This window comes from Varanus komodoensis, unplaced genomic scaffold (genome assembly GCF_004798865.1).
Source record: "Varanus komodoensis strain SLA01 unplaced genomic scaffold, ASM479886v1 scaffold1, whole genome shotgun sequence".
In the NCBI taxonomy this organism is placed as follows: domain Eukaryota; kingdom Metazoa; phylum Chordata; class Lepidosauria; order Squamata; family Varanidae; genus Varanus; species Varanus komodoensis.
Window position 1 is genome coordinate 110249028 of NW_025335268.1, and position 27347 is coordinate 110276374.

The 27347-nt window shown below is 41.0% G+C and overlaps 1 protein-coding gene across 2 annotated transcripts in view; it reads left to right on the top strand.

Annotated features, from left to right (window-relative positions):
* LOC123028551 (ZZ-type zinc finger-containing protein 3-like) overlaps positions 1-16632 on the top strand; it is a 20522-nt gene extending 3890 nt beyond the window's left edge. For both annotated transcript variants that reach the window (XM_044440478.1, XM_044440487.1), the window contains exons 5-8: positions 4510-4662; positions 12633-12767; positions 13823-13923; positions 14388-16632. In XM_044440478.1, coding sequence (XP_044296413.1) covers positions 4510-4662; positions 12633-12767; positions 13823-13923; positions 14388-14532 — 534 coding nt within the window. In that variant the 3' untranslated portion in view covers positions 14533-16632. The remainder of the gene's footprint in view (positions 1-4509; positions 4663-12632; positions 12768-13822; positions 13924-14387) is intronic.
* The last annotated feature ends 10715 nt before the right edge of the window (positions 16633-27347 follow it).

Consider the following 27347-nt stretch of genomic DNA (forward strand, 5'->3'; position numbering starts at 1 on the left):
TGCATAGCCTCAGGACGGCTTACATAAATAAGAAAAATAAAATAAAACACAATACAAATAAAATCCAGATCCACCCTGGCTGCAGATTAAAACCTATATAGCTGATGTTAAACGTTATTAAAATATTGTTGAAATAAAGAGGTCTTAGCCTGGTGCCGAAAAACAAATAACGACAGCACCAGGCGGACTTCTCTGGGGAGCGCATTCCATAGGAGGGGCGCCACCGCAGAGAAAGCCCTCCTAATGTCTTTCACGGAGGGTTCCCGAAGGAGGGCCTCTACTGCTGATCTCAGGGGGCAGGAGGGCAAATACAGAAGAAGGCGTTCCTTTAGGTATCCAGGTCCCAAGCCCTTAAGGCCTTTATAGGTAATAACCAGCACTTTGAATTGAGCCCAGACTTTGATGGGAAGCCAGTGAAGCTGGTAGAGGACTGGGGTTATATGAGAGTAACGCCCAGTCCTCGTCAGCAACCTGGCTGCTCTGTTTTGCACCATCTGAAGTATCCAGACTGTCTTCAAGGGCAGCCCCACATAGAGCGCGTTACAGAAATCCAGCCGGGAAGTAACCAATGCATGTGTCACTGTCACTAGGCAGTCATCCTCCAGTTAGGGACGCAGCTGATGGATTAACCGAAGCTGAAGGAAAGCGCTCCTCGCCACCGCAGTCACCTGAGCTTCCAGGGACAGCTCTGGGTTGAGGAGCACTTCCAAGCTGCGGACCCTGTCCTTTAGAGGGAGAGCAACCCCATTCAGGGCAAGGTCCAAGTCACCTACCCAGGAGCTCGAACCACCCACCAACAGGACCTCTGTCTTGTCTGGATTGAGTTTCAGTTTATTGGTCCTCATCCAGCCCATTACCTCGGCCAGGCACCGGTTCAGTACAGCCACTGCCTCACCTGAATCGGTTGAAAAAGAGATGATTCTGCAGCCCAAACCTCCTGATGACCTCTCCCAGTGGTTTCATGTAGATGTTGAATAGCAAGGGGGACAAAATGGACCCCTGTGATACTCCATGGCATAGCTGCCATGGCGCAGAGCCAAAGTCCCCCAGCACCACCTTCTGGAATTGGCCATCGAGGTAGGAGCAGAACCACTGCCAAGCAGTACCTCCTATTCCTTGTCCCGCTAGCCTATCCAGAAGGATACCATGGTCGATGGTATCGAAAGCGGCTGAGAGGTCCAGGAGGACCAACAGGGACGCACTCCCTCTGTCTCTCTCCCTCCACAGGTCATCATACAGGGCGACCAAGGCCGATTCAGTACCATACCTGGGTCTGAAGCCAGACTGAAATGGCTCCAGATAGTCTCATCCAAGAGTGCTTGGAGTTGTCCCACCACCACCCATTCCAACACCTTGCCCAAAAACGGGATGTTGGCCACCGGTCTATAATTGGCGGCTATCTCTGGATCCAGGGACACCTTCTTTAGGACCGGCCTGACTACCACCTCCTTTAGAGGAGCAGGCACCTGGCCGTCCCTCAGAGAGGCGTTAATGACCTCCAGAATCCAGGCACCAATCCCGTGTTTGGCTTTGGTCAGCAGCCATGACGAGCAAGGGTCAGGTAAACAGGTGGTGGGACGTACTTGTCCAAGCACCTTGTCCACATCATCAGGCCGTAAAAACTGAAATTCATCCAAAAATATCTGACCAGACAGAGTCATTGGCACCTCCCCTAGAGGATCTGAATCACTAGTGGAGTCCAGCTCGTGACGAATCTGAGTGATTTTCTCCTTAAAGTGCTGGGCAAAGTCGTCACAGCAGGCCATTGAGGGTGGTACAGGATCTTTCTTAGGGCCAGGATGTACCAGCCCATGTACCACTCAAAATTGCTCCGCTGGACGGCACTGTGAGGAGGCAATGGAAGTGGAGAGGAATTTCTTCTTCGCCGCCCTCACCGCCACAGCATAGGCTTGATAATGAGCTCGTAAGTGTGCTCGGTCAGATTCATCTCGTGATTTCCTCCACCTATGCTCTAGACGTCTCCCAACCCACTTCATCGCCCGTAGTTCAGGTATGTACCATGGGGATGAACGGGCTCTGCCAGACAGGAGAGGATGCTTAGGAGCGATCATGTCAATAGCTCTGGCCATTTCCCCATTCCACAGTTCAACCAGAGCATCAACAGGAACGCCAGCTTTATCAACTGGAAACTCCCCCAGAGCTTTCAGGATCCATCTGGATCCATCCGGCTCCGAGGGCGGACCAACACAATAGGGTCTGCACCCTTCCAGAGGGAAAGGCCAGCATTGAGCTCAAACCTCACAAGGAAGTGATCTGACCATGACAAGGGAGTCAGACACAAATTGCTCACCCTCAGATCACCCTCTTTCTGCCTCGTCGAGAAAACCGGGTCCAGAGTGTGTCCACGTTCATGGGTCGGGCCTATGACGTGTTGAGACAGCCCCATGGCCGTCATGGAGGCCATGAAGTCCTGAGCCACCCTGATCAGAACAGTCTCAGCATGGAGATTGAAGTCCCCCAGGACCAACATCGTGGGGATCTTCAACACCAGGTCCGAGGCGATCTCTGTCAGCTCAGGCAGGGAGTCTGATGGGCAGAAGGGTGCACGGTACACCAGCAGAATCTCCAATCTGTCTCGGTCGCCCAACACCAGATAAAGGCACTCTAGACCTGGTCTCAAGAGAACAGGAAGCCCTGCAAAGGAAATTGAAGCTCAATAGATTAAAGCGACCTCCCCTCCCCTCCCCTCCGGGCGTGGCTGGTGCTGGACCAGATACCTGGGCAGGCACAGTTGAGAGAAGGACACATCCCCCCCCTCCCGCCCAGGTCTCTGTAATGCAAGCCCGGTCGGCCCCCTCATCCACAATTAAGTCGTGGATGAGGGATGTTTTGCTATGGACCGACCTGGCATTAAGCAAGCATATAATTCCATGTCATCTGCATGTCATGTCTGCATTTAGAGTCTGCCACACAGAAAGCCCCACAGCCAAAATCTAGGGATATCTTTGTGTTTTCCCAGCTAGAAGAGTCTGTCAGGGATACTTTCCCATTATCCTTTGAGATCGTAAAATCAAAATAGGTTGTACCTGTCCATAGTAATAACAGATAACAGTATTGCACAGAGATTCTATGCATTCCTATATCAAGCAGTGGCTATAGGAGAGATCATCTACTTCTTATTGACTCTTCTGCAACAGCTTTTGCCTAACAGTGGGCTAACGGCACGCTCAGAGTTTCTTAAGAAGGATGTTCAGTTTTAGCTTTAAGGCAGCAGCCCTATCCCTGGGAGTTTTCTTCCACCTCATCCATCTTTGCCAAAGCATCTCTGCTATGGATAGAAGATCTTGTTCAAGACACAAAACCTGTATCCAGCCCTTTTGCACATGGCTCTTCTAAAATCTGCCAAGGTACCAGCTTGATTGATCATAGCAAGAGCAATAACTGCCACCACAGTAGCCATACATAGTCCATTTGGATCGGGCAGTGAAATACAGACAAAACTTCTCATTCTGATTTAACTTTGGTCCACTTTAATGGCTGCCATGTTTGGAGAAAAGGCATGCAAAGATGACCTAGTAGGTACTAGGGATAAATGTACAACTATATTTCCTCGCATCCCAGAGGATCTCATTCAGCCCAGATGAAGCTATCTTTTCTTTCATGTCAACAAAATCTCATTTCAGAGAGTGCAAGCATGGCAGTCTGTCCCAGTACAGAGCCAGAATCCCTGTTGAATGAGATTTCATCTCCTCCAGGCCAAATTTTCCCAGGCAATCAAGAGGGTTGTCAGAAATTTTAACTCCAGCAATCTACTATAAAGAGAAAGTTCCAGCTATTGCTCTATGTCTAGGAAGTGTCAGCTGTGGACCTCTGGGTCATTAAAAAAAACAATTGGAAGCATTACTATATAGAGCTTCAGAAAAGAACATAAGAAAACTGTCAGCTGTTCCCAACATTCATATCACAGACGAAACAGATGGTGATAGAGAAGGCCTTCAGTTACCTTACAACTGGGTAAGTGACCCAGTACTTGTGAGCAGTTTAGGACTGCAACTCCCATAATTAACCAAGCAGGTGGCACACATGTGGTCTGTTCTGAAGGTGTAGCAGACAGTGATGTTTCATCTGTTGTGTTCCAGCTTATGCTGGAAGTAGGCTTTCATTCTTTATTTTTATTCTGCTTCCATTCTTTATTTTTACTCTGCTAGACTCTTCAGTTATCCTCATACTTGGTCCCAGGACAGAACTGGGAAAGAATCTAGCTTTGCTAGAGCTAACCCTGAAAATCCAAGTCACATGATCCTTGCCTCACTTGGGTGGTGGAGGAGACACCCCACATTGAATACCTCTACTACACAAAACCAGAAGATAATTTCATGGGAAGTGGCTAGTGTTCTAATTAAACTATAATTATTGAGAATATATTTTAAATTGAAAAAAATAAATTATTAAAATGTTTAATTTTGTTTCCAAAGTGGTGACACACATTTTTATGATGCTGACTTCTCAGTATTATCATTTCACAAATACCTTTCTTCCCTATTGCAGTCCTCCAATAAACGGCAACATCCTCTGAATAAACATCTCTTCAGGCCTTCAACTTTCATGACATCCCATGAACCTCCTGTGTATATGGATGAAGATGATGATAGATCCTGTTTTCACAGTCACATGGCCAATGCAGCAGAAGAGGAACCATCGGTATGTTTTGCAGTCTAAGGAGCTAAAGATAAGTTTTGCATGAAGGTGCTGAAAATTCATGAAAAGTCTAGGAATGCCGTTGTGGGGGGAGGGGGAACAAACCCTTCAGTATAATAGGGACCTGCATGCTACAGATGTGAGAAAGACTCTTTTATTTTTGAAATTTGCTTATAATGAGTGTAATCAAAATCTCCTGTGTATGAGCAAGAAGTGCTTCCTATTCAAAGGGCAAGCATTATTTTAGCCAGCTACTCTTCATATCTTACGGAGTGCTTTTCTAAAGGATTTCCTGAGTTTGAGCTAAGGTATTTAAAGGTTTACAGATGGAAGAAGAGTGACCAAAGCTCAGTGATAGATACATCCTTTGCATACAGAAAGTCATAGGTTCAAAGTCCTTACCAACTCCAGTTGAAAGAGTCAAGTACCAGCTGCTGGTAGAGACATGAGACCCTACCAGTCAAATGCTTGGCTAACTGGACTGTACAAAACATTGGCATAACTTTAAAGCTTCTTTGTATTAACAACACAGTCATTGGTTGGATGCCCATCATTATTTTTAGGGTTGTAGGAACAACTGTCCAAGATTCAAAACTAGACCAGAACAAGATTTTCCTACAGGGCTATTAATAGAGAAGCAGTAATTACTTTTTCAACAGAAAAGCTCAAACCAAACTCAGGGTGGTAATGGTAGGGAAGTCAACCTCTGTAATAGCTGACAAAGTTAAACTTTCTTCCTTTCTGAAAGCTCAATGTGTGCACATAACATGACAAATAATCCTTGTAATCTGTTTCAGCCTATTCCTGCAGTATGATGGCTGAACTTGCTAAGATCTGGATGGATGAAACAATAGGGCAGGAAAAGTCTTACTATCAGTCCTGGCTATCCTAGTAGGCCTGGTATGCAAATACATGATTGGGATCCAGAGTTTTTTTCTAGTAAATCTAAAGCTGCTTGCTGTTTTTCAAATAAATCTTTGCACCTTAGGAAACTGAATTAACTGATCTTTAAAAAGACCTCCAATTGGAATACCTCTCAAAGGAAAAATCTTAATGAATAAGATTTAAATATCTTATAGTTTCAACTTCTTTGTAAACTATCACAACTTTAATGGAATAATTCAGCTGTTAATTTTTTATTATTTTATTATTGACTATTTTAAAATCAACAAAACTTGTTAATTATGTATATTTCGTTGGAAAGCTTATTGCCCAAAAGTCACAGTTGCAAATAAGTTATTTTGAATTTGCAGAAATAGTTAATAATGTATAATGTTTGATCATAAAATAACTTCTTGAATTAGGTTGTGATTATTTCAGAATGCATTAGTTTTAGATGTGACTTCATAACGTCCCTCAGATATAGAATCATCTCTTTATACAATATACCACACTGGCCATTGCTTTTTATTGTGAATATTGTACAGTGATGCTGTGGCATGCAAGTGGAACAGTTCTAGGGTCACAATAACCTACTCTGAAAATAAGCTGGGCAGGGTTGTTTACTCACCAACTCATGTTACTCCCAACGGAAAATCAGGTGATCTGCAGTTTACTGCGGCTTGTTTCTTCCTTAGTCCTCCAACACCACCCAACATGTATCCCATTTGTCTTTGCAGGGTAGCCTTGGCCACTCAGTACAGATGCCTTCATTAGTGGAGTGAGTGGGGGCAGTAGGTAGATTTTGTTTTCAACCTTCAGGTAGATTTGTGCATATTTAACTTTTTAAAACCACTTTCAGGTAAATTTGCACTCTTGCTTTAGCAAGGTTAGTGAATAAATAAGGTTAAAAATACTAAAGTATCCCTTAAAGGTGGTGGTGGTGAGAAATTAAATAAATGCAATTCTCTCAAAGGTGGGAAAAATTATATTTGTATAAATCTCCCAGAAAGTGTGTGTGGGCGGAGATGGCAGTCTAGAGAGAAGTGTCATGTTAAGAAATAATAGGGGAGATACCAGTAGAGGGGGTTTCTCTTTTCTTTCTAGGTGATTGAATAGCTTTTTCTGACAAACCATGCACAATCCATCATGCTGGATTGGCACATCACAGCAGATCATTCTGAAAACAAGCCATCCTGAACAAGCCATGGGTTCTAAGAGGAGTATTTATTTATTTATTTATTAAAACATTTTTATGCCGCCCCATTCGCCGAAGCCTCGGGGCGGCTTACAACATAGATAAAACAATAAGTTAAAATATCCATTGCTTGTAGGTTGCTTGTGCCTGGTTAACATGCACATGAAGGAAACAGCACCCAGTTTTGCTTTCATTACAGGCCACCCTGAAAGAAACAACACTGTGGCTTGTCATGTTATGCAGGTCAAGTTTGTGTGTGCACCAGCTGTGTAAAGAAATGTCAGTGGTTGAATGTAGACTTTCCAGCTTGATCAGGCATGCTTTTTCGTGTAGTTATGGTGCTTGTTAATCTTCTGTTTGGATGTTCTAGCTTGTTTTCGAAAATGAAGCAAAAAATCTAAAATGAAAGTGCAGCTTTTATTATTGTGCATGTTACATTGTAAAAGCATGTTGAAGGACTTTGTTTGCTATTTTTATTTTTGTCAAAACTGATCTCCTCTCTAACACATTTTGAAGGATAATAAAGTGACAGTATTGATTACATGAGAAGTCATGTATACCCCTATTACAGTTTTTCATTTTGTCTTGGTTGCATTTATGTCTTCAGGGTAGATTCTGTTGTTCCTGTCCTGATAGTTTCTCTCATCCCTAAAATATTTTAGAACTGGTGGGTGAATATAATAGCTTAAGTTTTGTGCAATTTTTTTAAAAGAAGAAAGGAAAAGTATGTTCACATGAAAAACAATTGTATCATATGTATTAGGATCTTTTTGTCTTGGAGAGCTAGTTTGGTATGGTGGCTTTGTGTTAGGGTAGAATGTGGTAAGAGATGCAAATGTTTATTCAATACATGAATTTTCTGGTTAGCCTTGAGCAAGTAATTCACCAGGCTAACACAACACATTGGGTTCAGTGGAGGTTCTTTAATCCATGATGAGCTACAGTGCATACCAATTGTCATTTTGAATATGCAACTAACACTTGGGGGTTGCCATGTCATGTGAACTTGGCCACCAAGGCTTATTTGAGGGTTAAACAACCCTTGCGTAACTCTCAGTTTACTGTAGGGAAATCCAACACAATATGGGAAATTTCCAAGCAGGGAGTTACCTTTTCAAAATGGTGGCCAGCATGCATCACAGCTTATTTTGCATGAAACAAGCCCAGATTAGTCCAACATGTCATGTGAACTGGCACATTATCTGTATCATATCTAAATCCCATGTACCATTCTTGAGTTTTGGGGAAAGAAATGGGATTGAAATATGACAGATTAATAGGGCTAATTTTTAGATTAATGCTAAAGACTACAATCACACTTACTAGGAAATAAATTGTTTCAAATTTAGTGAAGTGTATGTTGTGGTAAACAGTGTTCCGTGCACTTTGGTGTTTAGTCATGCCGGCCACAGGCCACAGAGACTGTCTGCAGACAAATGCTGGCTCCCTCGGCTAGGAAATGGAGATGAGCACCACCCCCTAGAGTCAGACATGACTGGACGTAATGTCAAGGGGAAATCTTTACCTTTACCTTTTACTTTGCTGTAAACATGCATAGTATTATTTGAAAACAGCTTTCTATAGGCAGTTTTTTGTTTGCTTTTCAGTCACTGAGGATTTAAAAAAATTACTCTCAAAGGCCTATCACTTCTGTTTTCTTCTTAAAATAATGGCCAGTGTTAAAATGAGATTCAGAAGTATATATAAAATTTTTGGGTGGCAGTGGCAATAGGATAGTATGTTAGATCACCTTCATGACTGAAGGCGGGGAAAGGAGAGGATGGCTAGGGAAGGCGTGAGAGAGGATGATCTTGTGCAGGGACTGGAATGAGAAAGGGGATGATTTTTTTCTACATTACTCCTTAAGTGACAGTTAAAGCACAGCAGATTCTATTTTTATGTCTGTTGCTTCTAACTAGTGCAAGTTGACAGTTGTTGTTAGTCGCGAAGTCGTGTCCGACCCATCACAACCCCATGGACAACATTCTTCCAGGCCCTCCTGTCCTCCACCATCCCCCCGAGTCCACTTAAGCACACACCAACTGCTTCAGTGACTCCATCTAGCCACCTCATTCTCTGCCGTCCCCTTCTTCTTTTGCCATCTATTGTTCCCAGCATTAGGCTCTTCTCCAGGGAGTCCTTCCTTCTCATTAGGTGGCCAAAGTATTTGAGTTTCATCTTGAGTATCTAGCCTTCTAAAGAGCAATCAGGAATGATCTCTACGACTGACCGGTTTGATCACCTTGCGGTTCAGGGGACTCACAGGAGTCTCCTCCAGCACCACAATTCAAAGGCCTCAATCCTTTCGTGCTCAGCCTTTTTTATGGTTCAGCTTTCACAGACATACATTGCAACTGAGAAAACCATAGCCTTGACTATACGCACTTTTGCTGATGGGGTGATGTCTCTGCTTTTTAGTATGCTGTTTAGACTTGCCATAGCTTTCCTCCCCAGGAGCAAGCGTCTTTTAATTTCTTGGCTTCAGTCCCCGTCTGTGGTGATCTTGGAGCCCAGGAAAATAAAATCAGTCACTACCTCAATTTCTTCCCCATCTATTTGCCAGGAAGTGAGAGAACCGGATGCCATCTTAGTTTTCTTAATGTTGAATTTCAAGCCAACTTTTGCACTCTCCTCCTTCACCCGCATAAAGAGGCTCTTTAGTTCCTCTTCACTTTCTGCCATTAGAGTGGTATCATCTGCATATCTGAGGTTGTTGATATTTCTCCCAGCAATCTTAATTCCAACTGGTGATTCATCTAGCCCCACCTTTCTCATGATGTGCTCTGCATATAAGTTAAATAGACAGGGCAACAGTATACAGCCTTGCCGAACTCCTTTCTCAATTTTGAACCAATCACTGGTTCCGTGCCCAGTTCTCACTGTTGCTTCTTGACCTGCATATAGGTTTCTCAAGAGACAAATAAAATGGTCTGCTACTCCCATCTCTTTAAGAACTTGCCACAATTTGTTGTGATCACACAATCAAAGGCTTTAGCATAGTCAGTGAAGCAGAAGTAGATGTTTTTCTGGAACTCCCTAGCTTTCTCCATGATCCAGCGTAGGTTGGCAATTTGATCTCTAGTTCCTCTCCCTCTTCGAAATCCTGCCTGTACTTCTGGTAGTTCTCGGTCCACATACTGCAGGAGCCTAGCTTGTAGTATTTTGAGCATAAGTTTGCTAGCAAGTGAAATGAGTGCAATGGTGCAGTAGTTTGAACATTCTTTGGCATTGCCCTTCTTTGGGATCAGAATGTAAACTGACCATTTCCAATCCTGTAGCCACTGATGAGTTTTCCAAGTTTGCTGGCATATTGAGTGTAGCACTTTTACTGCATAGTCTTTTATGATTTTGAATAGCTCAGCTGGAATACTGTCACCTCCACTAGCTTTGTTGTTGCTCAGACTTCCTAAGGCCCATTTGACTTCACATTCCAGGATGTCTGGCTCGAGGTCAGTTACCACCCCATTGTGCTTATCAGGGACGTTAAGCTCTTTCTTGTATAGTTCCTCTGTGTAATCTTGCCACCTCTTCTTAATCTCTTCTGCCTCTGTTAGGGCCCTGTCATTTTGGTCCTTTATCATGCCCATCTTTGCATGAAATGTTCCCTCCATATCTCCAATTTTCTTGAATAGATCTCTGGTCCTCCCTATTCTATTGTTTTCGTCTATTTCTTTGCACTGATCATTTAAGAAGGCCTTCTTCTCTCTTCTAGCTATTCTCTGGAATTCTGCATTCAATCGGGTGTATCTTTCTCTTTCTCTCTTGCCTTTCGCTTCCCTTCTTTCCTCAGCTATTTGTAAAGCTTCCTCAAACAGCCATTTTGCTTTCTTGCATTTCTTTTTCTTTGGGATGGTTTTAGTTGCTACCTCTTGTACAATGTTGCGAACCTCCAACCATAGTTCTTTAGGCACTCTGTCTATCAGAACTAATCCCTTAAATCTATTTGTCACCTCTACTGTATATTCATCAGGGATATGATTTAGGTCATACCTGAGTGGCCTAGTGCTTTTTCCTACTTTCTTCCATTTAAGTCTAAATTTTTCAACAAGAAGCTCATGATCTGAGCCACAGTCAGCTCCTGGTCTAGTTTTTACTGACTGTATAGAGCTTCTCCATCTTTGGCTGCAGAGGACATAGTCAATCTGATTTCAGTGTTGACCGTCTGGTGATGTGCATGTGTAGAGTCGTCTCTTGGGTTGTTGGAAAAGAGTGTTTGCCATGACCATCATATTCTCTTGACAAAATTCTACCAGCCTGTGTTCTGCTTCATTTTGTACTCCAAGACCAAACTTGCCTGTTATTCCAGTTATCTTTTGGCTTCCTACTTTAGCATTCCAATCCCCCATGATGATAAGGACATCATTTTTTGGTGTTAATTCTAGAAGGTGTTGTATCATAGGTCAACTTAAGCCTCTTCAGCAACAGTGGTTGGGGCATAGACTTGGACTATTGTGATGTTGAATGGTTTGCCTTGAATTCAAACTGAGATCATTCTGTCATTTTGGATATTGTATCCTAGTACTGCTTTTTCTACTCTTTTATTGACTATGAAGGCTACTCCATTTCTTCTGAGGGATTCTTGCCCGCAGTAGTATACTTGATGGTCATCTGAATTAAATTCACCCATTCCTGTCCATTTTAGTTCACTGATTCCTAAGATGACAATGTTCAGTCTTGTCATCTCTTGTTTGACCACATTCAGCTTCCCTTGATTCATGGATCTTACATTCCAGGTTCCTATGGAGTATAGATCTTTGCAGCATTGGACTCTCCTTTCACCACCAGATACATCTGCAACTGAGTGTCCTTTCGGCTGTGACCCAGTCGATTCATTCTTTCTGGTGCTACTAGTACTAGCCCTCCGCTGTTCCCCAGTAGCATATTAGACACCTTCCGACCTGAGGGGCTCATCTTCTGGCGTCATATCTTTTTGCCTTTTGGTACTGTTTATGGGATAATTAGGGATACAGAGGCTTATGCAGTCATCCCCCATTTTCATTTTCAATAACTTCATGAAGTGGGTTGAACTGCAAGATAGTGACTGGCACAGTGAGGGTTTGAACTAGGTCACTCCACTCCTAATCTGACATTGTTTAACACACTGGTTCTCATCAATTATCACAATCAGTACTTATGAACTAATATGTGTCATATGAACAGTATGACCACTTATTGCTGTTACTGAAGAATTTAATCATTTGTGTGTAAGATAGTGAAACACAGCCAGGCAATTTTCCAACATTTGCCTTCAGAAAATCCTTTTTGCATTGATTCATCTATGGAAAAGCATATTTGCCTTCTAAACATATTCTGAAAAATATGTGGTGATGTGAATTACTGAGAACTTAGTAGTTGTAGGGAGAAGAATCTATTTTTTTTCTTCCCTTGTCTGGGGAAAATACTTCTAAAGCTGATAATCTCTAAGGGAAATAGGGGGAGAAAGGATTAAATTCTTCCTTCCAGTACTGCTGTTATCCTGATTATCAGTGCTCCCACCACGTTTGAAGCTATTCGCATTTTTTAAAAACCTCACAATTAAAAGGGCATTCGATGTCATGCCTTGTTTGACCCACATTGGGAGTGGTGGGCAAGCTTATCTAAAGTCATCCTCTGATTCGGAAATTCTGACAAATTTTCCAAAGGTTTTCTGAGGCATATAATATGCTTTTATATGCACTGTTGATACCAAACACAGTACAAATACCCAACTAGGTGATTGTGTGTTTCTCAAAGTTATATTAAGGCAGCTAATTAGAGTTGTTTGCTATAAAATGACAGTCTTTTGATAGTCTAATAATGGACAAAATTATGTATTTTTGTGGAACTGCTTGCATAGTTTGACTTCTTCCTTCTTCATCTTGTTTTCTGTAATTTTCAAATATTCACTCTTTAACAGGATGAAGAAAGTATCCCTGTAGCATATCGAGAATTACCAGAATACAAAGAACTACTTCAACTAAAAAAGCTGAAGAAGCAGAAGTTGCAACAAATGCATGCAGAAAGTGGCTTTGTACAGCACATAGGCTTCAAGGTCAGTAAAGACATCTTTGATTACTTTGTGAATTGTAATATTCAGCAATATTAGTGCTGTAAAATTTGCTAGGCCACATAAGCAAGACTGACTTTAAAAGAGAGTAAAACCATTAATACCATTGTGTTAATGAGATGTCTGAGATCTAATCTTCATTTCAAGAAGTATTTGTATTAGGCATTAGAAGAAAGTTGGAACACTTTATAATTCCAGGATTCTAAATCAGTGCAAACTAATAATACTCTTTTAAAAACAGATGACTAATTTGTAAGATATTAGTAAGTTAGCCTTCCCCTACCTAGTGCCATCTAAACATCTGAAATTCCATTCTCCCATCATCCCTCATCATTCGCCCTGGTGGCTGTGACTGATTAGAGTTACAGTCCCAAAAAAATCTGTGCAGTGCCAAGTTGGAGAAAGTAGCTTTAAGAATGTTAATTCTTAATTGCTAACAATAAAAGATGCTTTCCTTGTTCACTGTGCATGCACACTCTCTGCTTCCTCTTCCCCCCCAGTGTGTGTAGAGATTGAGGGAGGTTACATAGGAGTGGTGCCTTCATTTATATTTACAAGGTATGGCTAAACTTTGCCTTGAAACTGCATGTAATGCTTAGGAAAGTCAAGAAGAATGGCTAGATAATAGACTTAACCAATCTTTCTCCTGCCCTTGGCACTAAGTACAGGAGGAAGGAAATTAAGAATGAGGAAATGCAGGTGACATGGAAATAAGATTTTGTACAGGTGCAATACAAGGAATGCTATACGAAGCACATGCCAGTGAAGTAGGAAGAGGTATTTGGTTGGACTCAGAAGGAAAAGGTAAAATGTCTCTGGGGGTGGCACTGGACACAAAAGTAGAGAACTTAAAGAAAATTCTTTTTGGGAGAGTCATTGGAGAGATCACCCCACTTACATAATGTAAAGGGTAAGAAAAAATGCCTTTAAGGAGAACTAATTTGTGCTAGTATTATCCTCTCTGTACAGAATATTGATGTGAAGACCTTGAATTTTTGGAGATCTTTTCCCTGAGTGTCTTTTGCTGAATTTGTTTTCAGTGTGTTAACTGTGGAATTGATCCTATTCAAGGCATTCGATGGCACTGTCAAGATTGCCCTCAAGAAATGTCTTTGGATTTCTGTGATTCTTGTTCTGACTGGTAAGCAGCACACATTGATTGAAAGGAGTTTGATTACATTTTTAAAAGTTAACTCAGAAGATGAATTCTTACTCATATGTACAATTTATGGTCTGAAAAGTATGCAGCAAAAATGTGGAACTAGTCTGAATCGAAAAGGAAATCTTTTAAAATAAATGTTGTATGCATTGTAGGACAATCCATTTTGGAAGTATTGGAATCTTTTTACAAATGCATTTCATAACTCATCAGGAATTTTAAAATTCATTCACTGTAACAGTGATTAATCTATGACAGCCTTCCCCAACTAGTGGCCTTCAGAGGCATTTGGACCACAACTCCCAGAATTCCCATCCAGCAGGGCCATTGACTGGGAATTCTGGGTGTTGCAGTCCAAACATGTCTATAAGGTGCAAGGTTAGGGAAAGGCTGATCTATGGAAAATGTCATACTTGTTGAATAATGCTTTTTTCCTTTTCTTTTAGTCTACATGAAACAGACATTCACAAGGAAAATCATCGATTGGAGCCTATATACAGAGCAGAGATGTTCTTAGATAGAGACTACTGCCTGTCCCAAGGCCCCAGTTATAATTACCTTGACCCCAACTACTTTCCTGCAAATAGATGACATGGAAAGCAATTCTGCAACCTGCAGTTTAGTATACTCTTTGAAAACCCAGCAGTGGCGCTGTCATTGATTCTGTGCCCTCCTTGGAAAGATAGTTACTTTCCCAGGAATGTCATCCACAACATGAGAGCTTCTCTGGTGCCCTCATCAAATACAGCTCTCTGACCTGTCATGAATTAGATCACCAAACAGAGGTTGAACATTCCTAGTGTGCAGGAGGCTTTACTGGGGAGATTTTCTTTTCACCATATTAGTCATTTCTTGTAGATGGTGAATCAGAGAGGATGTACAGAGGTGTGACCAGAAATGAAAGCACACAATTTCAAAGGCGTTACAGAACTTGGCTATTATGAGATGCAGAGGTGATGAAGTACTTATATTAAAACGGTTGAGTAGTTTGCAGTTTTGTTGTGAAAATAGTTTTCAGCACAGAAACTGACTTCTTTAAGCAAAGTTTTAACCTATGACAGTGTTTGTTTCTAGAACATACTCTTAACAATCACTGTCCTATGAGGGCCGGTAAAAGGCTTTGGAGCTGCTTAATCATATTGACATTTACCTTGTTTACCCCTCTTTACCACAACAAACTAGCACTACAGGAAGCAACTGTGGCATTGCTTCCTTAACCAGCTCATGGTGTGTGAATATATTAAAATTGTCACGCAGATATATTTTTAAATGTAATGTTATATAAGATAACCATGTGATGTGTACAAAAATATGGTGAAAAGTGCCAGTGGTAGTAACTGTGTAAAGTCTCTAATACCCAACATTAACTCTTATAAAGCAAAATACACAGCCTTCTGCCTCTGTATTTGGAGTTGTTTTTACAACTCATCAAAGAAAACTGCCTAATATAAATCATATATGGTAATAATTTCCTCTTTTGTAGTATGCACAAGATCCATGAAAGATTGTATTTTTATTACTATTTAAACAAGTGATTAAATTTAGCCTGAGCAGTGAGCAAGGGTTCACATGCATTCTTTTATACTGCTGGATTTTGTTGTGCATCATTTAAAACATTTTGTATGTTTCTTCTTCTGTGTATACAGTATGTTCTTAAATAATGTTCAATTGTCAGGAGAACTGTGAGAAATAAACTATGTGGATGCAGTCTGTTTATATATGGAATGCTTACTGTGACTTCTTTCTGAGGAGTTTCGACTATCTGAACCAACATTAAAAATTGAGAATACCATTTAGTTCATAGACTGAAAGGTTGCTTGATCCTGTTAAGGGCCTCTGTGTGTTTTAGTAGTCTCTGCCCAACTGTTTTACTCAGCCTCTTCCAGGATAATGCTCTCAACACTCTGGTTCTAACACATACACCCAGTTCAGAACTCTGCGTGCTCCAGTTTGCAGATGGACCTCTTGTGTGCATGCTACTCTATTCATTTCAGTGGAGGAAGCAACTGCTCAGACAGAATACTTACACAAAGCCTCTTCCTCCTTTGAAATGAATGGGGCAGCACTTGTGGAGGCATGTGCTTAAGAAACTACTGGATTAGAGAAACTACATGGAAGAAGATAGCCAGGAAAGAAGTAATACTTCCATGTTCATGACCTTGATGCATGCTTCCTTGTATTCTTTCTAAATCCTCCCCCACTCCCCCATTTACAGAATAAAGGAGAAAGGCATTTGGTATGCTTTATTAGCCTAACAATAGCAATGAGTGAAAAGGCTTTGTAATATTTGCTATATATTTTAGCTAATATATCATTTTGACATGTATAACATGTGATTCAGAAATGCTGATTATTTTAACTGTAATAGATTTCCACTTGCTTAAACAAAAACTTGAATTTTCAGAGTGACTTAGAATACATGTTTAACTTAAAATATGGCAGTAAGTAACTAACGAAGAATTGGCTGGTGCATTTAATAGCATTAATTTCCGTTTAATCACAGTGTTAATTTTCACAGTGTTTGTTTAGGTGTAATCACTTTTTGTTAGAGGAGTTTAAGCATTTTTAATATATTGGGTAGATGATGCAATACCGTTTCTAAATGACTGAGCAGTATATTACATCGTCTGTAAGCATATCTCATTCTTTGAGACGTTTAATAAACCAAAATATATATAATGTAAAAGAATACACCTGATGTATTTCACTTTTCTCTTTAATGAAAGCAAAGCCATATTGCTTTTGGGCAGAAAAATGACTCAAAAGGCAAATATAAAAGAGAATATTCCTTTGCATATTACTCATACTATATATTCCCCTCCACCCAAATAATTCTTTATATTGTAAAGTTTACAATCATCATCCTGAGTTCTTGATCTGGAGATGATCACCATGTTGCGTGCAACATTTGCAGAAGGAATTGGTTCTTTAACACTTTGTGCACAGGTGGTTTGACCCATCATCTCTGGTATATGGCAGGATGTGGCAAAGGCACGATAGTTTGAAAAATTGGATCCAGTTCTACCCTAAGTCTCTCTGTTAAGCTTTTGTTTTGTTTAATTTGTTACATTTTTACTCCACCCTCCTAAGGAGTACACACTCCATGCCCCTAGGTAAAATCGGTGTATATATATCACAGAATTTGTGAGTCAACAACCTAATAAAAGCCATACTGGAGAAGGTGGGCCATTTTGTCTCATGCATGTCTCAATGATCTAAATAGACGTTTAAAAACTGGGTTTAGTTGTTTATGGTAAACTGCATGCTTTGCTGCTACACAGACAAACTTTACAGACATTTGAATGTTTACTAAGAGATGAAATGTTACAGAAAAGTAAAGGTCACTGATAGTTGGGTATGAAAACCATGTGATTATAGAAAAGAGATTATCATCCTTAAATCAAAGTATAAATGAGAGTATTCTTCAAACAGTTGAAATTTGCAATATATTCTAGTGACTCATTTTCTGACATGGCTTGACAAACCACTTAAACATGTTTGACTTGTTCCTGAAGCTGTAGGCCAGTTGTCATATAAGGACATTCAGAATTGCATAAATAAATGCATTTATTTTTATAGTTCATTGGGTAGTTCATTGTATATTTAACAAGTCTAAAGGCGTGGAGCAAAATGACTACTCTTAGCATTAGTCCATATATTTTATTTGTATCACATCTTCATTACAAGAGAAGTAGCTTGAAAAATAATCTTCCTCAAGTGCTCATTGATACTGCTGAGAGCAGATGCATACAGAATCGTGCATGCAGAAATAGTGGATGACACACAAGAATTATGAAATCTCCAAGAATACTAACACACCTTTGATGTTCAGCATCCATAAAACTCAGTGTTTAAGTTGACCTTAAGTTATGCAAAGTATGTGGAAATGTCCGTTTAAAATACAGGCAGTTTGAATAATTATTCTTTTCACATTTTTTAAATTACTACATTAAATGTGAAACAATGAAAGATACTGGCTTAGGGTCTAAATCTGAAATTTACAGTTTGCACATTTACTTGTTAAACATATAGTACCTCATGTACATACTGATTGCCCTCAGCTGCTTAGAACATGTCTAAGGTGTGCATATATTTCACTCAAATGCTACCATAATTACTATTTACATATCTCAAGTGCACCAGCAATATTTTCGGACTGGATTTTTTAACAGACAACAAATTGCAAATTATCATTGCAATGTTTAAACGTAAATACATTTCTATACTTCAGCACAGCTGAAGCTCTCTGGCTAGTATACAGCAATCCATAAAACAGATAAAATGTAATAAATATATATAAAATTAGTAATACATTAGAAGTTTAAAACCAAGACCCGGTAAAATATCTGAGATAAGCAGTCAAGTCCCTGGGTTTCCAAATGAGTATTTAAAACATTGACATAGATGGACATTGACATAGATGTCCATCTTAACCTGGTGCCAAAATAGATAACAAATTTACAACCAGAAACATGCGGGCAGTTGGACCAAAGTGGGGTGGTTGTTCCATAAGTGGGTGAGCCACCACAAAGAAAGCCTACCCCCTTGTGGACACACTTCCCTCAGTCAGCACTCGGAGGAAGATACCAGAAGTTGAGTATAGTGTCTCACTAGATGGTGGTTGGGAGAGGCACTCCAACAGGTATTGCAGCTTTACACTAAAATCAGAACCTTGAATTGTGGCTGGAAGTATACAGGTAGCTAATGCAAGCAGATCAGAACTGGTCTTAGGTGATTGAACCTCTGGATCCCAGTTTTTAATCTGGCTGCTGCATTATGCACCAAATGCAACCTCTGAACCACCTTCAGGAGCAACTCCATGTAGAGTGCATTGCAGTAATCTAGAGATTAACAGAGCATATATTTTTGAAGCCAGACTATCCCTGTCCAGATAGGGGCATAGCTGAGCCACCAGCCAAAGCTGAGGTCACCTGAGCCTCAAGTGACAAAGATGGATGAAGCTAAGCACCCCAAGCTATGAACCCCAAGCTTTGGGGAGGGAGGGGATCCATCTGGTCAGACGAGCCACCTACCAACCGTATCTCAGTCTTGTCTGCACTGAGCCCTCATCCAGCAACACAATATCCTCAGCTTCACCAAGTGATGATGAAAAGGAGAAATAAAGCTGCATGCCATCAGTAAACTGTTGGCAACACATTTCAAAGCCCCAAATGACCCCACTCAGTAGTTTCATGTAAACGTTAAACAGCATGGGGGACAGAATAGACTCCTAAGGAACTTCATGCTGGAGAATCTACAGGGCTGAACAATTCTGCAAACACCACCTTTTGAGGAGCACTTCCCATCTCTCTCCTGGCATAGGTCAGCATATAGAGCGACCAAGGCTGTTTCTGTCCTGAAAAGAGACCTGAAGCCCAACTGAAATGGATCCAAATAATCAGTTCCTTCCAAGAGCACCTGGAGTTCATTGGCAACCACCATCTCAAGAACCTTGCCCAGGAAAGAAGTATTTGCTACCAGCCTAAAGTTATTCAGGTCTTCCAGAGCAAGGGAGGATTTCTTCAGAAGTGGTCTCACCACTGCATCTTTCAGGCAGCATGGGACTGCTCCCTCACAAAATGCCATTAATCACCTCCCTGGCCCAGCTGGTAATTCCTTGCTGGCTTTTATAAGCCAGGTGAGATAAGGATTACACAGTAAGTTGCATGAACCTGTTCAAGCACCTTGTCCATGTCCTCAAGCTGTACCCAATAGAACTGATCCAGGCTGGGTTCTGAATATCCACAGATTCAGTTGCTTTAACTCTGGACTTCAAGTCCCAGCAGATGCAAGAAATTTTTTTTCCTGGAAGTGCTCAGCAAGTACATCTCAGGCTCCCTGTGAGACCAGAATGCAATAAGCCCCAGGCAATCTTGAAAAGCTCTGCTTGGCAACAAGAGGAAAGATTGAACAGGAAGCTGCAGATTCAAGAATTGGCCACTGGAGGGCAGCCTAGTGCAAGTGCTAGTTCCAGGTATGGTTGGAGGGCCAGGTCTGCTTGGCCTGATCAGGAGGCACCATTTGGGTCCTGTGGGTGAGTTTTGCTATTCCCCCACTCTGAGAAGCCATCCAACTCCACAAAACATTGTAAGAGGTTTCACACATAACAAGAAGCAATATGGAAACCTTAGAGCAAACTTTTAGTTATCCAAGGTGATTCATGGTAACCAAACCTGCCAAGTTTCACCATGTTTCTGTTATTCACAGAGAAGAAGAAGCAAGGCTTGTCATGATGTGTGAATGCAGCCTGTGTGTGCTTTTATCTATTAAAAAAGATTTTGCATCAGATATTTCAGCATCAAAAGTGAAGCCATTCTGATAACCCAATCTTTCTAGTTGCAAATGCAGATGGTGAGAACCTACATCATTCTCTTCTCAAATCAGTGACATATGGGCTTGGCTGGGGATAATGGGATTTGTAGCCAAACACCTGAGAGGTATGGGTTGGGAGTGACTGGCCCACAGGAATGGAATCAATCGGAGTCCACCGAAATAAATCTTAAGACTGAAAAAGAGTACACTGTACATGTGCTTATCTGAGAGGACCCCTAAAGAGCAGCCCAGTGAAGCCTGAGCATGCTTGATAGTCAAGCATGAGTAGCAGAAGAAAACCAGGGAATCGGGCAGGAGGGATGGTGGCTTGAATCTTGAACAGGGAGCATTCCTGTTAGGACAGACTACCACTTCATTGTGTGTCATGCTTGTTTTTACTATCTAAATGCATTTGAGGAAGTGAATTGTAATGCTTGACATTGAACTAGGCTGCAAACAGAAACTGAAGCTCTGTGCTTGTCTGCTGCTTACTGGAAATGCTGAGAGTCCTGCCCATCCCATCATTGGGATTTAGAAAATATTCAATATCTTCCATAGCCCTGCTGGCAGTTGGGAAGAACGTAATGGAGTGATTCCCTCTCAGAATGTCTGTGTTTTAATTGTAGTATCTTCTGTCCCATCTCTTCCCACCGTGTAGTTGAGGTGGTTCTTTTTTCCCCAGATTGTTGTTTGTCTTGTTTACAAAGCAAAATCAGGTAACATACCATCAAATTATATTGTGGATGGAAAGGAGGTTTAAATTTTCAGATAAGTTGCTAGGTATATTGATGAAAGAGACATTTTTGTCTTTCTGCCAAGCACTTTGAAGTATGAAATGAATGTTAATTGAACATCCATGGACTCTCCAATCTTAATGCTCCATGTTTCCTAAAGCAGCTGAGTAGACAGAATCTTTTTAGCACTGACAAAACAGCAAAAGCTGATACTTAGCTGCCTTTTCCATGTTCTGCTTGTTTGAAATATTAGCATAATGTGACCTTGGGATTTCCAAGCACAAAACTGAAGCTTTTCTGTCTTGGTCTCCAGATTTATTAAATTCATTCCAGAGTGAATATTTTGTGTGTTTATTTTCTGAACAATTCTTCAATTCAGTAGTTTTAGTTAATTTACTCAAATGAGCATACGAATTGTATTTGGTCAGATAAGAAAGAAAGAAAAGGTGGGATCTTTTTCACAAAAGAATCTGCCAAATAATGTGTTCATTTTTCAAAGCCCAAACCCATAGATTTTGGATTTTTGTACATATAAATACTATAATATGTTAAGCATCCTTTTTTATTTGCCACACAAACAACAAAAAGTCTTAGTGAACCTTAAAGGCTAAAACATTTATTATTGCTAGATTGTTATGGACTCTGCAATATGTTATAAATGTGATTCTCCTCCTCACTTACTCGTTTCAGTAGAGCTAATGACTTTGTTTCTATTGTTTTGGACATTATGTTTTGTTTTCCATAATTAGAAAGACCTTGCCTATAAGAGGAAAACATTAGAACAGTATATGATCATTACTGTGTGTCTGTGTGTGTTGTCGTAGTCCGGTCAACCCATGTCAGCTGGCACATTTGCAGCTGGACTCTTCCATTCACACACAACTGTAGCCCATATTATTTACTAAAAACCTGCTTCAGAAGGCTACAGAATCCTCCACAGTGTCATTTGCAGAACTGACTAAACCCTCCTCTGTGTGCTCAAAACTCACTTTTGGAACCTGGATGGCCTGAAAGCCCTTTTCTTCACTCCCTGTAAAGGAGACTTTCAGGCCAGTTAGAATTCCTTGCAAGCTGTCTGCAAGTTGTCATGAAAGGATGGCCCTTCAAAGTAAGGCAAATCCTTGGAAATTCAGTATCTTTTCTATGAATGGTTTTCCCTAAGCTCATAGACATCTTCTATAGTTCTGGTGCAGGTTTGCTGGAATCATTAGACTCTTAACTTGTTTTCAGCTGTAGAGCAGAATCATAGACTCATAAAATAATACAGGGTGACCCAGAAAAGTTGACATAATTGGCTATGTTATTAGACTACGAATGATGTCAATTTTTGGGACACCCTGTAGAATCCAATTAAAATAATATTTGCACAATATTATTTGTGCACAATGTATAGTTGTGCATATTTGTAAACCTGGTTGCACAACTGATCGTGCAATGTTCAAGAGCTTATGCAACAGAGAAATTCAGAGGAGGGCTACTAGCACTTTATTTATTTATTTCGCTTTATATCCTGCCTTTTTCCTACAAAGGGCTCAAGGCCACTTACATCTCCTCCTCCATCTTATCCTCACAACAACCCTGTGAGGTAGGTTGGGCTGAGAGTCTGTGACTGGCCCAAAGTCACCCAGTTGACTCCATGGCTGAGCGGGGACTAGAACTCAGATCGTCTGAGTCTCAGTCCCATGCTCTTAACCACTACCCCACACTGGCTCTTCTTCTTCTTGAACTTGAACTTCTTGAACTTGCATTGGATACTATGCTCATGGACTGTGATCCAGAGATAAGCATATGCACCAGACTTAATCCCCTTTCTTCTCAAGGAGGGGATATCAGCTTTGGCAGAGCCAACAAACTCCTCAGTGCTGTTCACATTGTTCCCAATCCAACATCAAAACAATATATGAACCCCAGAACATTTAAAAACAGTACTCTTGTGCACACACATGGTACTGTTGAATTGAAATAATCCTGGTTTTTTAAATAATTTGCATTTCTATGAGATGCAAGTCTGCATGAGGACCATCACACAAATGTATGGGCATGAAAACACATGACAACATGAGAGCAATGTGACACATGATGCAACGTGCGCGCATGCCCACATGCATCAGTATTCTCAAGCGCACATGCAGGGCAGTGCATGCAGAATGTCATGTGTGGGAGCACTGATGCCTCTTCACAGGCCTCCATGCCAGTGCATGAGCCGCAATGAATTCAAATGTGTCATCACTTCATGTTCATGTGACACATCGAGCAGCCACATCGGGGCATGTGATACACAGTGGAGGGAACATAGGCATGCCATCATGCCTGCTCTCATGCAGTGACAGAGGCACACACACAAGCAAGAAAGCACATGACAACATGCTTGCATGCAAAGCAATGTATGTGCTCTTGCATGCTACTCAGCACACATTTGTGTGAATGTACCGTATTTTTCGCTCTATAAGACGCACCTGACCATAAGACGCACCTAGTTTTTAGAGGAGGAATACAAGAAAAAAAATATTCTGAATCAAATGGTTTGCTAAACTATTTAATAAACTATAACAGAATACAGTAATACCGTATTTCAAACTTGTAAAGTGGACAGCAGTCAATAGTGGCATTAAGAACCATCATCACTGTCATTAACAAAAGAGAGACTTTAAAGTTCGAGTACTCTTCTAGTTTTTGTTGAACCCATAGAACTCATCATCACTAGAGTCAGAATTTATGAAGCTCTGTTGCTCACAATCACTGACATCACTTTCTTAGTCAGTAGTGGAATTATTGAAGGAATCCACAATCTACACCAGTTATACAAGAGCTGCTGCAGACAATTCAATAACAAATCTAAAAAAGCCAGTAATGTCCACGCTGCCCTACTAGTAAATAATAGAAAAAAACTTCTGACAAAAAAATGAGATATTGTACGGTAAATCAAACACAGCGCAGACTAAGTAGCCTTTGAAGAATAAACTTCATACACAAAGGTAATGCTGTTCAAATATCCACTGATCCTAAAAAAAATGTGTCTAATCAACTAACAGATAAGTGATCCATGGAAAACTTCCTGATAATCACAGGCACATTCCCCATCACTTCACCATGGGCTTCATTAAAAGATGGGTTGCCATTTGAAAACACACACTGACCTGTGATTAACAGCCCCCACCTTTGCCGGAGGAGGGGAGCAGAGCAGGGTGTGCTGAGCACGTGCCGGCCAGGTGGTGCCACGTGATGCAGGCGGCTGGCAGCGTGCCGGCGGTGGTCTTCCGGGTGGCACGGCAGCAGCGGCAGTGGCAGGTCTTCCCAGGCGGTGGGGGTGAGCAGTCTGTCTTTCTGTGCAGCCGGCGGGTTAAAGCCTGCGACTCCTCCTCCTCCACACCTCTCCCCCTGAGCGGCACAGCTCTCACCTGCGCCGGAGGGGGGTGCGGAGCAGGGCACGTCGAGTGCATGCCAGCCAGGTGGTGCCACATGGTCTTATAGAGGGGGAAAAAAGTGCGCCTTATAGAGTGAAAAATACGGTATATTGAGGTAGACAGAATGTCTCATGAGAGAGCACTGAACTGACATCAGTATTTTGTATGAATGGAAACAAATCAAAGTACTTATTCATGTGAATGAGACACATGCAATGTGTCCAGAGTATAGAAAAGCAGTCATGCACACCCAGAATTGCAAAAACACACAAAGTAAAACTTGCATGGGAAGCAAGATGCACACATTCAAACATGCTTCAGCACTGGTCCTCGTGCATCCAAAAAAAAAAAAAAAAGCAAAAATTGCCTTGGAAAACTTAGATGTACATTGTGAATGTGCACGAGTGGTGATGGACAAATACACATGGCTGCACATAAACAGAAGCAGGTATAGTTGATTCATGGGAGAAATCATAAATGCACATGAGTGTGAAAGTGCACTTGCACATATTTCAGTACTCACTGTGTGCACATTGACATGCACATAATGTATGGAAGACTGTTGACAGAAGCTGTGTTTGCACATCTGTGCAAGCATAGTTGCATGTGCATCATGGGGAGTATATGAGTGCAAAAACGTGCAATGACATGAGTGAGTGTTGGCATGCATGTACTTATGCCATGACAAGAGTGAGTGAGAGTGATCACACACATGCATGAGTGTGAAAACATGCTACATAATGTTTGCACAGGAAGGCATAAGTGTGCATGTGCTTCAGCATTCAGACATGTGCTTGGTAGTGATGCATGCTGAATGTCACATGAGAGTGCAAATGTATGCATATGGTATATCAGCATGATGTGCATATATGCACAGTACCTGTCTCGCACATGTATTGATGTCAGTACATGTGAAATGACAAATGAGAGAATGTGGATGCATCTTTGTGCCTGCGCACATGCGCTGACAGACATGATGAGGCTATACAGTGCAATGCATGCATGCATGAAACGTGGTGTTTTGCATACTTGCGTGCTTCCTCCTGTTGTGTTGCACATGCATTCACATGCATGTTTTTGTGCATACTTGTGTTTCTGTGCATCCTTTGTGATATTGTCTATGAGTACTGTGCATGTTTCTACATGCACACTGTGTTGTGCATGCATGTATGCCTATGTGTGCATGTCCCTGTGTTTTGTGTGCATTACCAATACAGCAAGGGACTTACCTGAACTCTTAATACTAAAGGAAGCTAAAACTAAGTGTAGCTAAACAAGTACCCTGGATTTCAAAAAAGCCCACTTTAACAAATTCAGGTGGATGATAAACAGGTCCCATGGCAAACTACTTGAATGTGAAAAGGAGCCAAAGAAGGGTGGAATATCTCTTTAAAAAATACTCAAGGCACACCTATGAACAATTCCAAAAAGGAAAGGGGTGGTAGAAAACAGAGGAAGCCCATGTGGCTTCAAAAAAGCTAGGAGATAATCTGAAACAAAAAAGAAAATGAATGGGAGATGGAAGGAAGGCCAGGCTGCAAAGGGAGAATATAAGCAAGCAGCAAGAAACTGCAGGGATGATGTCAGGAAGGATAAAATGATGAATAAACTGAGGCAAACGAGGGGAGCGAAAGCAGCAAAAAATCCTTCTTCAAGTATGTCCAAAGCAAAAGACAGATGAAAGAGAAGGGAGTTCAATTAGTCACCGTGGATGGAACAATGATAGCAGATAACAAAGAAAAGGCAGAAGTGTTCAACTTTGACTCAGTCTTCTCCCAAAAGAACTACAACCTTTCTGACAAAGGTGAAGGGGCAGGAAAACAGCCCAAGATTGACAGGCAAAGGCTCTTCTAATTGGGCTAAATGAGTTCAAATCATGAGGTCACAATGAACTTCATTTTATAAAAGAACTACCAGAAGAAATCTCAGAACTGTCTATCATCGTTGAGAACTGATGCAAGACAGGAAAGCTATATACTGTTTGTGCAACTGATTTCTTTAAAATATGCATAAAAGAGTAAATTCAATTAGGTAAAGCTGTCACTGTTAGATGGAATCTAACACTATCCTTGATTTACCGCATAACTCTAAAATATGGGAGAAATTCCCATACAACATGCCAATTTCTAATCTCCTCACTTTCTGGAGATTTTTCTGATGAGCTCATTCTATCTGCCCCTTCTAACCACCTTCCAGGCCTTGGAAGCACCAGAAGCACCTTGGTTTTGCTAACTAAAATCCTACCATGGATTTCCCCCAAAACCTAAAATATGGTCGAAATAACCAGGGAACACGACGATTTCTAAATGCCAAACTTTCTGGAGATTTTTTCTGGTCAGCTTATTCTATCTGCCCCTTCTCAGCACCTTCCAGGCCTCTGAAGCATCAGTAGCATCTCGGTTTTGCTAACCTTACCGCTACCCTGGATTTCCCCTGTAACGCTAATATAGGGGGGAAATCCCCATGCATCATGCCAATTTGGAAAGGCCTCACTTTCCGGAGAGTTTTCTTTTATATTTCAAAGTTTTATTGTTTTCTACTCACTAAACAAAAGATTATTCTAAAGACTTCAAACATACTGCATACAAAGTCTTATTTCTCTCTACAAATGCTATGTATTTTAGCCCGAATTAGAGTTCCGATTCTGTAGCCATTGATAGAAAAAGTCCCATGTTTGGTAGTAAACTGTATCTTCTTTTTCCTTAAGAGATAAAGTCAGTTTATCCATTTCTGCACAGTCCAATATCTTGTTCAAGATCATATGCAATCCTCGATGCTGTTATTACATGCAAAGTCAAGTATATACTTTGTTTATCAAGATTGCCAGGGAGAATGCCTAACATAAATATTTCTGGTTTAAACGTTACAGGTCTTTGCAACATTTCCCCAAGCCATCTATGCATTTTAACGCAGTATTATTATTATTATTATTATTATTATTATTATTATTATTATT